General features: G+C 35.3%; 1 protein-coding gene across 2 annotated transcripts in view; it reads right to left on the bottom strand.

Moving 5' to 3' along the window:
• Positions 1 to 14,586, bottom strand: part of BMP5 (bone morphogenetic protein 5) — a 111,676-nt gene that overhangs the window by 54,433 nt on the left and 42,657 nt on the right. For both annotated transcript variants that reach the window (XM_036916319.2, XM_036916318.2), the window contains exon 2: positions 5,347 to 5,539. In XM_036916319.2, the coding sequence (XP_036772214.1) occupies positions 5,347 to 5,539 (193 nt within the window). The remainder of the gene's footprint in view (positions 1 to 5,346; positions 5,540 to 14,586) is intronic.

Below are 14,586 nucleotides of genomic sequence, written 5' to 3'. Positions count from 1 at the left end.
GAGTTAGAGAGTTTCCCAGATTAATAAGTTAAAGGAGTTCACCACAACAAAACCGGCTTTACAAGAAATGTTAAAGGAACTTCTTTAAGTGGAAAAAAGAGACCATACCTAGAAGCAAGAAAATTATGAAAGGAAAAAATTTCCCTTGTTTAAGCAAGCACATAATAAAGGTAGTAGATCAATCATATAAAAGCTAGTAGGAAGCTTAAAAGACAAAAGTAGTAAAATCAACTATATCTAAAAAATTACAAAAGGGAATCACTAAATAAAAAGGTGTAAAAACAAGACATTCCATATATAAAACATAGAAAACAGAGAATAAAAATGTAGTAGAGTCAGAATGCATTCACACTTAAGAGACCGTCAACTTTTAACACAGACTGCTATATACAGGATGTCATATATGAAACTCATGGTAACACAAACCAAAAACTTATAATACACAAAAAATAAAGAAAAAGGAATCTAAGCATAACACTAAAGAAAGTCATCATGCACAAGGGAAAAGAGCAAAAGAAGAAAGGATCAGAGAGGAACTACAAAATGAACCAGAAAATGTAACAAAATGGCAATAAATACATACTATCAATAATTACACTAAATGCAAATGGATTATTCTCCAACCAAAAGACATAGGGTGACTGAATGGATGAGAAAATAAAACCCATCTATATGCTGCCTTCAAGAGACTCAGTGCAGATGTAAAGATATACATATATTGAAAGTAAAGGGATGGAAAAACAAAGATAATGGTGAAAAAAAAGAAAACTGGGACAGCCATACTTATTTCAGACAAAATAGATTTTAAAACAAAGACCATAACAAGAAACAAAGAACGACATTGCATAATGATAAAGGGCTCAATCCAGCAACAAGATATAAAAATTATAAATATCTATACACATAACAGAGGAGCACCTAGATACATAAAGCAAAATATTAACAAATATAAAGAGGTAAATAATAGTACTACAAAAATAGTAGGGGATTTTAACACCCCACTTACATCAATGGATAGATAATCCAGGCAGAAAATCAATAAGGAAACAGTGGCTTTGAATGACACATTAGATCAAATGGACTTCATAGATAAACATACAGAACATTATATTCCAAAACAGCAGAAAACACTTTTCAAGTGCACATAGAACATTCTTCAAGATAGATCACACAGGCTACAAAACAAATGTCACTAAATTTATAAATACTGAAGTCATATTCAGCATGTTTTCTGACCACAACAGTATGAAACTGGAAATCAATTACAAGAAAAAATTGGAAAAAAAACCCCACAAACACATTGAGGCTATACAACATGCTATTAAACAACCAATGCATCAATGATAAAAATCAAAGAGGAATTTTAACAATCCCTGGAGACAAATGAAAATAGAAACGACAGTTCCAAATCTTTGGGACACAGAAAAAGTAGTTCTAAGACAGAAGTTTATAGGTATACAGGCCTAACTCAAGAAACAAGAGAAATCTCAAATCTCTAATCTTAGGCTTAAAGGAACTAGGAAAAGAATAAACAAAGCACAAAGCTAGTGGAAGGAAGGAAATAATAAATACCTGAGCAGAAATAAATGAAGTAGAAACTAAAAAAAAATATACAGAAGATCAGTGAATCTAAGAGCTAATTCTTTGAGAAGATAAGCAAAATTGATATACTTGTAGCTAGACAAGAAGAAAAGAGAAAAAAATAAAATCAGAAATGATATAGAAGTTAGAATCAACAACACAAATACAAAGGATTATAAGAGATTGCTATGAAAATTATATACCAACTGAAAATTATATACCAACAAATTGGACAACCTAGAAGAAATGAATAAATGCAATATTCCAAGACTGAACTAAGAAGAAATAGAAAATCTGAACAGACTGATTGCTAGCAACAAAATTGAAACAAAACAAGAAACAACAGGTTGTTGTCAAGGATGTGGAGAAAAGATAACCTTGCACACTGTTGATGGAAGTGCAGATTGGTGTAGCCACTATGGAAAACAGTGCAGAGGTTCCTCAAAATGTTGAAAATATAAATACCATAGAACCCAGTCACTTCTAGGTATTTACCCAAGGAAAACAAAATCACAAATTCAAAAAGATATATGCACCCCTATGTCCACTGCAGCATTTTTTACAATAACCAAGATATGGAAACAACCTAAATGTCTATTGATAGATGAATGGATAAAGAAGTGGTACAGATATACAATGGAATGTTACTCAGCCATAAAAAGAATTAAATCTTGCCATTTGTGACAATGAATGGACCTAGAGGGTATTATGCTCAGTGAAATAAGTCAAAGAAAGACAAATAACATATGATTTCACTTATATGTGAAATCTAAAAAAATTAAATAAAACAAATGAATAAACAAACAAACAAAACAGAAATAGATTCATCAATTTAGAGAACAAACTGGTGGTTGCCATATGGGAGGGTAAGGGGATGGGAAAAGTAAGTAAAGGGGATAAAGACGTACAAACTTCCAACTGTAAAGTAAGTCAAATGGATGAAAAGTACAGCATAGGGAATATAGTCAATAATATTGTAATATGTTTGTATGCTGATAGATGGCAACTATACTTATCATGGTGAGCATTTAGTAATGTATGTAATTGTCAAATCACTATGTTCTACACCAGAAACCAAGATAATATTGCATATCAACCGTAATTCAATAAAAAAGCGAATGTAATACAACAGGTTCTGTTTGAGGAAAAAACAAATTAGTGTACTTGTTTTATACATGGAACCACTGAATTGAGAGTTAAAATAAAGAAACAAACAAAATCTCATCCATACACAAATAGTAAGTTATAGCTAAGAAAGGAATACTGATCTTTCTGCCTTGGAATTACTGTCCTTAAAATACTACTCTATGTAAGGCAAAAATCTCTTAGACATAAACATGAGTGACCTCTTCTTGAACATATCTCCCCGGGCAAGGGAAACAAAAGCAAAAATGAACAAGTGGGACTATATCAAGCTGAAAAGCTTCTGTACAGCAAAGGACACCATCAATAGAACAAGAAGGTACCCTACAGTATGGGAGAATGTATTCATAAATGACAGATCCGATAAAGGGTTGACATCCAAAATATATAAAGAGCTCACACACCTCAACAAACAAAAAGCAAATAATCCAATTAAAAAATGGGCAGAGGAGCTGAATAGACAGTTCTCTAAACAAGAAATTCAGATGGCCAACAGACACATGAGAAGATGCTCCACATCGCTTGTCATCAGACAAATGCAAATTAAAACTACAATGAGGTATCACCTCACACCAGTAAGGATGGCTACCATCCAAAAGACAAACAACAACAAATGTTGGCGAGGTTGTGGAGAAAGGGGAACCCTCCTACACTGCTGGTGGGAATGTAAATTAGTTCAACCATTGTGGAAAGCAATATGGAGGTTCCTCAAAATGCTCAAAATAGAAATACCATTTGACCCAGGAATTCTACTTCTAGAAATTTACCCCAAGAATGCAGCACTCCAGTTTGAAAAAGACAGATGCCCCCCTATGTTTATCGCTGCACTATTTACATTAGCCAAGATATGGAAGCAACCTAAATGTCCATCAGTAGATGAATGGATAAAGAAGATGTGGTACATATACACAATGGAATATTACTCAGCTATAAGAAAAAAACAGATCCTACCATTTACAACAACATGGATGGAGCTAGAGGGTATTATGCTCAGTGAAATAAGCCAGGCAGAGAAAGACAAGTACCAAATGATTTTACTCATATGTGGAGTATAAGAACAAAAGAAAACTGAAGGAACAAAACTGCAGCCGAAGCACAGAACCCAAGAATGGACTGACAGTTACCAAAGGGAAAGGGACTGGGGAGGACGGGTGGGAAGGGAGGGATAAGGGGGTGGGGAAAAAGAAAGGGGGCATTACGATTAGCATGTATAGTGCATGGGGGGCATGGGGAGGGCTGTGCAACACAGAGAAGACAAGTAGTGATTCTACAGCATCTTACTATGTTGATGGACAGTGACTGTGAACATGTATGTGGGGGGGACTTGGTGAGGGGGGAGCCTAGTGAACATAATGTCCTTCATGTAATTGTAGATTAATGATACCAAAATAAAATTTAAAAAAAAACACTACTCTATGTAGATCAGTACTTTTTAAAGTATATCCTGCTGAATTAGTGTTTCATAAGATATTAAGTATTAAACACCCAAAGAAAAATATTCCATAGTCAAATAATTTTGAAGAAGGCTACGTTTCTTTACTATAAACCTTTCTAAGACTCATATTCTGATATGTATTCTGAATCTCCTAGAGGATGGTCTAACAAGTAGACTCTTCAAATGCACTTGACTTTTGAAGCATTTTCTTCATTCTTTTTCTTCACTGAGTATTGTGAAGGAACACCAGTTGGGAAACTGGCACTCCAAAAGACCAGGAAAAACCTTAACATGAGCAACTAGAAATATTCAACAAGGAGAGAAAGGGGCTTTAGAGGGGATGTGACAACTATCTTTAAACACTTGTCTCATCAAAGAAAAACATAGTATTTCATAGATCTACCAAAGGGAAAATCTAGATTTAATAAGTGGAAGCTTCCAGAGACAGATTTTACCTCAGTATAACATTTCAATAAGAGCTTTTTTTTTTAATGTGAAAACTGTTCAACAAAGGAGACTCATCACCTATAAAAGGTATTATCTAAGTAATTTCTTCCTTGGGTAAGAGGCCAAAGACCTTGGCTATGCTCCCTTTGTAACTCTTCTATTTGATGGTTTATTTGAAATAACTAGGACCTGAGGTTTTCATACATTTAGTTATTGCAAATGATCTGTCCATTTTTGTACCACTTTGTATTGAGCATTTTATAGACAGCAGACTTACCTGTTAAATGTCACAGAACCTGTTGCAAATACAATTATCTTACATCAAAATACTTATCATAATACACATACAATTTACACTAATGCCAGTGAAAAATAAAGTTGGTCTTCTCTGCCTTACAAAGCACCAAATGATTTAAGTCATCTTAACTGCAAATTTCATGTGTGCAGAATAAAATGGAAGGTTTTTCATTTACAAAATGAGACAAGGGTCCTAGAAAACACCTGTGGGGAAGTGTGAGACCATTTAGTACACAGAGTGGTTTCAGAAGTTAAGAAAAAGGCTGTGGAATGTAGGAGGCACTTTTCAGATCAATTTCTCTCACTTTCAGTGGGTCTATGTGGCCTTGAATGTCATGACACACCCAAGAAAACACAATTTGATAATCACATGGGTTATCAATGGATTTCACTACAATTAACGTTTGCTGGCTAGGGTAAGAAGTTAGATAGAAAGTTGATACCTATTCGTGTATTCCTTGATGATCTGATATATGCTAATCTTAATCGTTTCATTTTCAAATCGACTGTTGCTCTGGTCCTTGTATATCCGGAACTCAGCTGCTGTCACCGCTTCTCCATGAGGAATTTGAGTGAGATCAAACCGGAATTCTTTGTAATGCCTTCGCTGGTGGGAAAAATCCTTGTCTCTTTCAACTGGAAAAAAAAAAAAAAAGGAACGAAAAAGTTAGCCCTTTAAAGAATATGGAAATTAATGGTAAATTCTCCAGCTTCGAAAATGAAAACAAACAAGCAGGATATTATGAAACTGGGGAAACACTAAAACCACAGACTCATACATGTTTCCAGTTGAAGGAAATTCCACAAACCAACAGCCTTTAGTTCAAAAGCAATATAACCTCTGTGGTTTTATACAAATTCCTGGATCCTAAATGGAAAGGCTCTCCAAAAATGTATTAAAACATGAAGGTTGTAAAGTGATTACTAGTATGTATCAAATACCAGAACACAGAAGGTTCGCACAGGAATTAAGAATATGTTATAGAAACTTCCAGATTTCCAGGTGGAGTCAGTGATGAGATTTAGCACAGCAAAGAGAAGAAAATAGAAGGGAGGACGGAGGACTTGCTGGCATATAAGGACTGTATTTATGACATTTTAGAGGTCAAGTAAATAAAACAAACTTAGTTTCACAAGAAAGATTATTTCTAAAATGCCTTCCCCAGTAAAGGTTTTTTCTCTCCTCTTCACAAATGAAATATTTCTGTTTTTAAAACAAAAAAAAGCATTTTCATGAATTCGTATAGATTGTTTATTACAGCCTCCTTACCCGTGGTGTAGCATAAAGCCTCCCAAAGACCTCAGTCTGTTCTTATTCAAAACTGAGAGGGAAACACATTTCCCTCTTTAACAACCTTCCTACCAAACGAACTCAGAAAACTTTTCTTCTTGGGAATATAACACAATGTTGAATAATTCAAGACAGTAAGTGTCAGGTATACTATTATATAACCAGGCTTTGTAAAATAGTGTATTATCTAACACAGCCTAAATCTACTGGGTACCAAAGGCTTCCTAATGGAACTACCTACCCAAAGGGCTAAGTTTTAGTGATGTGATATTTGATGAAGTTGTTTCTCAGAATTGGTTTCTCAAAACCTCAGCTATCTAGGGAAACATAGGACAGAATCACAAAAATTCTAATGTAAAACACTGTGTGTGAGGTGTCTCACAATTACAGTCTATGGTATTGTTTTTTAAATGTTTCCAATGACCTGTTTCATTGCTAAAATTTTGTTAGAAGACAGAAAACGTGTAAGTTGTGTAAATTAATTCATGAGGCTCAAAAATTGGATCAAGGTACAAACATATCTTTAGGAGGTTCACTGAAGTCTTGTCAACCCTGCTATCAATATATAAACTTGGGATGCTAACCTGGAGAAAGGGTTAAGTTTAAGGAAGAGAGAGGAGGGTCATGACCATGGCAGGAACCGTGGGAGCCGAGGCTGCTGGACCTCTGTGTCCCCCGGGGCCAGATGGGGCCCAGGTCTGCCAGGAGGCTCATGATGACAAAGAAATGCACAATTCCTTGCCTTCAGCCTCCAGAATAATGTCTGGGTTATTTTCCCCAGAGATAGTAGGAGGTGGTTTAGGGAGAGTAAAGAGCTATACCTTAGACACCTAAGGCAGCAAAGAGGAAAACAGAAGCTACTACAGCTGGGGGCATTTTTGTCCTGTGGAGCTTGGCAAGGGGGTGCTCCCAGGCTGCCTGGTTCATGCTGACACGACCTCACAAGACCCCTGAAGATTTGTTTTCTTAAAATATCATTCTCTTGGTCCTAAGAGAAGGTCCATTCCCAGGGAGGCCACTAACAACTTTTTCCCTAAATAAGGAAGATAACCCCATTTTTAGGATTCTATTTTGGTCCATAATTTAAACCTCTTTTCTTTCTGAACTGGCTGCCCATAGTGTACAGACTCCTACGAACGGCTCTCCTTTGTCTCTATTTCCCACTGACCCATTTTGCTGATTGATATGCGAGGGGGAAAGCGTAAGGGTAGGAAATACCTACAAACCGGATGTCTAATAACCGGAAGTGCCCATTTGAGTATTAAAACTAGTCACAACTCTTGTTTACAGAGAACGAAATTGAAATCATGGTAAACTTGTCCTTTTTGGATCCTAATTTAAATGAAGTAGATGAAATCATGAAATAGTATTTAAATAGCACTTATTATATGCCAGATACTGTTCTAAGGATTCTATTAAAATTAACATAAATATATATATACTTCATAACAACCTATGAGGTAGGTTCTATTATTATCCTCATTTTGAGGAAGAAGAAACTGAGGGGGCATGGAGAATAAATAACTTGCCAAAGAGTTTGACCTCAAGCATTTGATGCTACCAAAAACTATGGCTCTTAAATGCCAGGATACAGTGCTTCTGTTTATAGACTATTAGTTTGTTCTGATTTATTAAGTATTTAGGCTTTAATAAAGATCTAAAAATCTCACATTTACAAGTCCAAAATCCAAAAAGGTCTGAAAACCAAAAGTTTGGCTTCGAGTTCATTTGGCAGAAGAACTGGAACTTAACAGATAGAGGCCATTTCAAGTCTCTATTTATCCCGCTTTATATGAATATTTTTTGCTTTACTGCAAATGTTCACGTTTGACTAGGTGACAGTGTCTGAGACTCTGCTGGAGAAGCTACATGCTTTGTGACAGATGCATGACCCTTCCATTCAAAACTATATTTTCTCTTTTTTAAAAGTCAGTTTTCAAAATTCTAAGTGGTAACCATCATTATGTAATTTTTCATTAAAAATCAATTTACATTTGAAATTTAGACCAAAAAAATATAGTCCTGGAGATAACGGCTGAGACATGAGCTTGTTAGGATCCAGTCTAAAAGCATGCACCTGCATGATGCAGGCAAGTATTGAATTCATATTATGTAAAGTCATCTACTGTTCTGGGATGAGATAGTATAATAAAGTGGAAAGCTAGAATTGCCATTATTATAAAATTTCAGTTTTCTACGGCTTTTTAACCTAACCCCTTAAGGGGGCAAATTTTCAAAGAGTTTAATAAAATTTTATATTAAATATACCATACAGAATAAAGTTGCATTTGACCAGTGATTCAAATCCTATATCCTACTGCTTTGAATTATAATTGCGCTAGTAAATTCCAGGGGACATGTTGGAGTGAGTAATGGAATAAAACTTGTATTTATATAGCCTTGCACTCCTAAAGATGCTCACAAGTATTCACGAGGCAATCTCAGTTACCTCAGAGTAATGCTAGAGAGGTGTCAAATATTAATATCCCTGAGTGAAGAATAAGAAATTGGGTGATGACAGTTAGGCGGTAACAGATGTCTGTCTCCTAAAGCTCATTACAGATCTTTGTTCAGTGTCCCTACCACCTACGTAATGATGTCCTACTGCTCTGTTCTGACAGATAGTATATTTAAGCAATGTTTCTCAGCAGAACACAAAAAGGTAGAGAATAGGTTGGAGAGTCAGGGGATTGACCACCGAGTGCAATCAGCATTTCACAATATAATGCTGGTTCCAAAGAAGTCTTCTGATACATACTGGTGGAATAAAGACTGTGTAAACGGCTCAAAGTCTGGGTCTATCTTTTCGCTCAGCATCACCCTGCTGCAGTTCCCACTAACCTAACGCATGATAATTTACTTAACTCTCATTTATTTGCCACATATTTAATTTAATTCTCATAACCTTACTTATGTCCATATGTTTCCATGACTTACCCAAGAGCCCCCAGTTTATATTTGGGAGAGAACAGATTACACCCCAGGTTCAGGCTTTCAACTCCCAAGCTCCTAAAAACACAAGATTGTGTTTGTTTTTCCTAAATGTAGTTTAGTTACTTTTGTTTGATCTAATTATCACTCTGGAAAGTTGATCTTCTTTTAATGCTTTCATTCTCCTCTTGTAGAGTAGAGCTCCTATGCTGTAGAGGATGCCATACTTTCCGGACTCTGCTCATTCTAGAATGCACTCCCTCCTATCTTTATCTTAGGCAATGTTGTATTATATTCACTTATTTAATGTTGATTCCATTTCCTATCTAAGGAAATTTTTATGAATAAATAATTTATTATATGCATAAATTGAATTAATACCATATCATATTAATATGCAAGCCCATCCTTTTACTACAACTATATTTTAAAATAATAGTAACTCACTAGTTGGATCCCTCCATACTCCAGCTTTTCTCCACCAGACTCATTCCCAAGAAAAAGAATATACACGCATATTTTATATTCCTTACATGTAAGCTTTTTATAGGATATATCCTTGCCTTGTTCGTGTTGTGATGATTTGGGGAAATATTAAACATTCCGTTTCACTATATATTACAGTGTGCTACACCATTGCAACTGCAAATGGCTTGGAAAGCTTAAAAGATAAACAAGTAAACAAGGACAATAAGACAGAAAAATACCGTAGTTTGGATTTTCTGTTGCAGTAACCACTGAACTGCAGCAAGGAGTCAGGACACCGCGACAGGAAGCAGCATTTATTAGTTCTGGCGCTGGCTCGGCGGATTCCTTTCCAAAGGCTGAGCCCCGAGGGCAGCAGGGCCGTGCCTTTTATGCATTTTCTACAAAGTTAGGGGGAGTCAACACCCAGGAAACGGTGCGGTGGGAGCTATTAGATCACTATAGGTGTACTAAGGGTGCTAGTTATATTGTAATCTATCTCTGTAAGGGTTATCCGGATACCCTATCATAAACTAATGGGCTCCCATGACTATGACCAGCAAGCTGTTCCATACCACAGAGGCCGGTGTGTTGGAGGGGGGAGGGTGGGGAGGACGGGGGATATTGTTACATTGTTTCAATCTCAAGCATCCAATCACCTTGAGATTCCTTTACATTCCTGAAGCCTCAGCAGAAACTTTGTCTCCTTGGCTTGCTACCACATTCTGATTCATATTGTATTAAATATTTAGTCTTCTCAATTCACTCTTTAATTTGTATGTTATATCAACTAAGGGCCATACATTTTTTAAATCTTCTTTATCATTTCTAATAAAATATGAATTATCTGATTAAAATACACAAGACTCCATAAAAACCATAATCACATTCCTATTTGGTGATAGATAAGACTGTTTTAATTATTGGACAAAACAAAGAAACACGAACAAAACCAAACAAAAAAGTAGACGGGTCAGCCTATGCAAGCCAGACCCAGACTTGTCAACGGGGATAGAATGACAAAAGTGTTAAAACACGCAGAGATGAGGGTGTTCCTTATCCCATACCGTACACCCCGTTCCTGTCATGTGAAGTGGAAAAGAGAGTTTAGGAACAAATGTAACTAGATTTAAAACACATATCCTGTATAATAATTCACCTATGAAAATTGTATTCAAACAGAAGACACAGGGACCTGCCCAGATCCTCCTTACCTATTTACTTACCTATCTTACTAGGCCAATGGGCTATATTTCACCCAACAGCCATACAGTACGGTAAGACCACATGCTGTTCTCCCATTGTCATTTATGATATATGCTTGTTTTGAAGATTGCTCGTGTAATCCAATGAATATCAGCATAAAAATTAAATAAGCCTATCAACATAGGTTATTCATTTAAGCTGATGGTTACCAACAACACTCCCTACAAAAACTGAGGGTTGCTTTACTGCATATATATATGTATGTATGTATATATATATGTATACACAAAAACTCAGAGAAAATAAACCGTTAAAAATTTAGTGAAATTTATACTTACCACTCAAAACACAGTCATACTAATGGTAATGAATGATACTTCCTTCTGCTTCTAGGAAGCAGGTTTTTGTTTATTCCAAATATTTCTATCTGTGTGAACTATTAAGAGCAACTGAAAGCTCACCTATACTGACAGAACCAGATAATTAATTTATTATTAATTTTTGGATTTAAAGTATGGACATCAAAGCATATAAGAGGTAAGAATGAGTGGAAAGATTCACATTTCATGATTAATGGGCTGAAAGTGAAAAGAAACAGGATTGCCTTTTATAAGCACCCAACTCCATTCTAAATGCTCTAAAATGCCAAAGTTCTGCAAAGATTAAGCTTCTTGTGTTTAAAGATATACACTGAAACCTTTTATTGTTGAGATATAATTTAACAGAAGTTAATGATTGATTGCAGTCTCTCTTTTTCCAAACAGACACCTCTCAGAATGACTGTCATTAATAAAAATTGGATAGAAATGTCCTGACCATTCTCATGTCTACCGGTATCTGAAGAGTGGAATTAATTAACAGAGGATTGCAGTTTTATCTCTTTAGTGATTTATCTGCAGTCTTAAGGAGATGCATTCATGGGCAATCAGTCTTCATCTCCCACACAAAGGGCTGTAACTTGGAAGACACAAATAGAATCGGTAGCTGCAAGACAAAGATAGCATTCTCCCAGGAGCCCAGCCAGCTGTTGAAAGAATACAGATCATTGCTGCTGAGTGCAAAAAATCATTAAGAGATTACTCATAGAATTATTACTTATCTGTGTTGCATTTAAAAATTTTTTAAAAAGCAACAATATCATGTGACTACCAAGATGTATCACTTCACAAGATATCCTTTATTGACTAGCCCACTGAGAAATGTAAACTTGGTCCTATAAAGGCCTATTCACTGCTCAGTGAGTGCACATGTACATGTTTCTTTGAATGGATAAACACCCGGGAGAATGTGGTAAAACTCCAGATCCCAGAAACCTTAAGAGCCTCTTAACACCACAGCAATGTGTGACCTGACGGAGAGAAAATTGTCGCCCTGAATGTTTTGTTTCAAAGAACAATTTCAATTGACTTTGAAACGTTCTATAATTAAGATACTCTTACTTGTAAATGCTTCATGAATACAGTTTTATACAGAAAAAACATCTCAAAATAAAGGTGGGATGAATTTAAATATTGTACTATGAGAGCTAAACAAAGTGGTTTCCTGAATCAATTTAAAACACAGTGTACACAATTTTGAAATTTATAAACTTTAATTAATGATCCAATATTTATGTATTATTTTGCTTTAAAAAACATAAGCAATTTAGGGACACAAAGAATTAAGCCTTGTATAAAGAGACCTTTAGAATTGAGATGAAGCTAGTCTCATGGTCTACCTACCTCCTTAGATTGGGTGGGCCCAGCACTCAGCCCCCAATGCTAATTTAAATACTATAATGTTAACAGCTGTATGTATTAAGCATTTGTATGAAAATTGATTCATTTAATAACAATAAATTAAGTAATTATTGATTTCATATAATTAATGTATTTAGAATTTTTGTTTCTTCTCCCTTATTTGACCCAGTCCATCTCCGGGCTGTCAGGGGGCTGCTTTTCTCTTCACCATCCATATATACCCATCTTGATTATCCTATAAAGAGCTACTTTGCTACTTATGCATTATTGAATAACTGCTCTGGGCCAAACCTTAATAATAAAGGAGATTAATAATAAGAAGCAGAGATAGGAGCTCAGGATGGGAAAACGGACATGAAAAAGTACAATTATGAGACAGTTGTGTTGAGGCATATGAGAGATAGAATCTTGGCATAAAATCCTGGAACATAGCAAGTTCTCAAAAAGCATTAGCTATCATATTAATCACTTTCCACTTGCATTATAAGTATCACGTAACTTTGTTTGCACCCTATGACTAAGATACTTCAGAGAAATATCCATGTTTTCCTTTGGTTTTGTTTCTTCACTTTGCATTTCTGCAAATACCCCAAACAGGACTTTTTTATAGAGCAAATGGTTATTTTAAGTTTAATTATATAAAATTGCTACCTGGTCTAAAACACAATCATTTAGATGATCAGAATGTCCATTTTATCTGGAATACAGACGTTTATAAATAAAGGGGACTAATATATATATTTTTAAATTTGTTATAGTGAAGTTAAAAAAAGATCTTCAAGCTGGATCTTCACAACAGTGGATAGATAGAAAATGTATCTGCTTGTTCCTTTGTTTAGATACTTCACACCTACAAGTTAGAGAACACAGCTGCACATATGCTGACATACACATATTGTTCACTCGTCCAATACAATTCATTGGTTTTGACACACCTCCTCTTTAGAGGAGTCTGAGAGCCACTTAGCTATTTTATCCCTGAGGACAAAGCAGCCTGATGCATAGAAAATATTTTTTTTATTGTTTTCATTATAAGCATTTTACATAGAAAATTATTCATTGGAATTTAGAACAAATATTTGTCTTGTATGAGTTGAACATTAATAAACTTCAAGTTAGTTTAGAATAAATACTCACAGAGGATGGTAACTGAGTAACTCATTTTGTATCATAAAAATGAGTGTTTAATGATGAGTGAACATATTTTGTATATAAACAGTGGATTTCAGTCACACTGTGTACAAATATTTGAGAAAAGTTTGTGTTTGCCTATAAGAAGTCAATGTAAAAGCACAACTCGGATAATCACCTTTTGATAAATATTTAGTTCTCATGTTTTCTTTAGGGGAAAAATCTGTGGGTTTTATAGATTGCTGGGCAGCTAGAGGTCAGGCATTCTAATCTCACCAGATTTCACTGAATGACCTAGTGAGTTCTTCAGTTCCATCAGTAAAAGAAAACAGTCCATTTTTAACCACCTGAAGGTGACAGAGGTTATGGTAAGTCGATACACAGCAAAGAACCTTCCTTTACATCTTGAATACAATTAAATGATAGTTTATCTGCAGTGAATACTTGTGGTTATCTGACAAAAACAGGTCAAAGGTTTTCTGAGTTTTCCTCTGAAATGCTCAATGCCTTCTCTAATGACTGATAATTGAAAACAGAGACTGGGACCATCCAATGTGGTGGGTGACAGATAAGCAGATTAATGCCAATACTTGGTTAGGAGACACCAAGAGGTCAGGAGTCCCAGGAATTAGCTATTGTGCTACTGTGAAAAGACAGACATCAAAAGTATTACCCCCTTAATAGCTCTTCCCCAAGCCTAAAATCCATTCTCTCTTCCTTTGGTTTTAATGAAGAGATGATCTTGATGCCATTATGCACGTGATGTCAAAGTGAAGCCACTCACCCTACATGTATCAAGAGTTAGTGTTTACAGACTTTTATTTATGTAATAAAGATTTTTTCATATCACATTTTTAGCATATCTAATGCTCATTTTGGAGAATTTTAGGATCATTTTATACAGAAAAAATAATTATACT

This window comes from Manis pentadactyla, chromosome 16 (assembly GCF_030020395.1).
Source record: "Manis pentadactyla isolate mManPen7 chromosome 16, mManPen7.hap1, whole genome shotgun sequence".
NCBI lineage: Eukaryota > Metazoa > Chordata > Mammalia > Pholidota > Manidae > Manis > Manis pentadactyla.
This window is presented reverse-complemented; position numbering and strand designations above follow the sequence as displayed.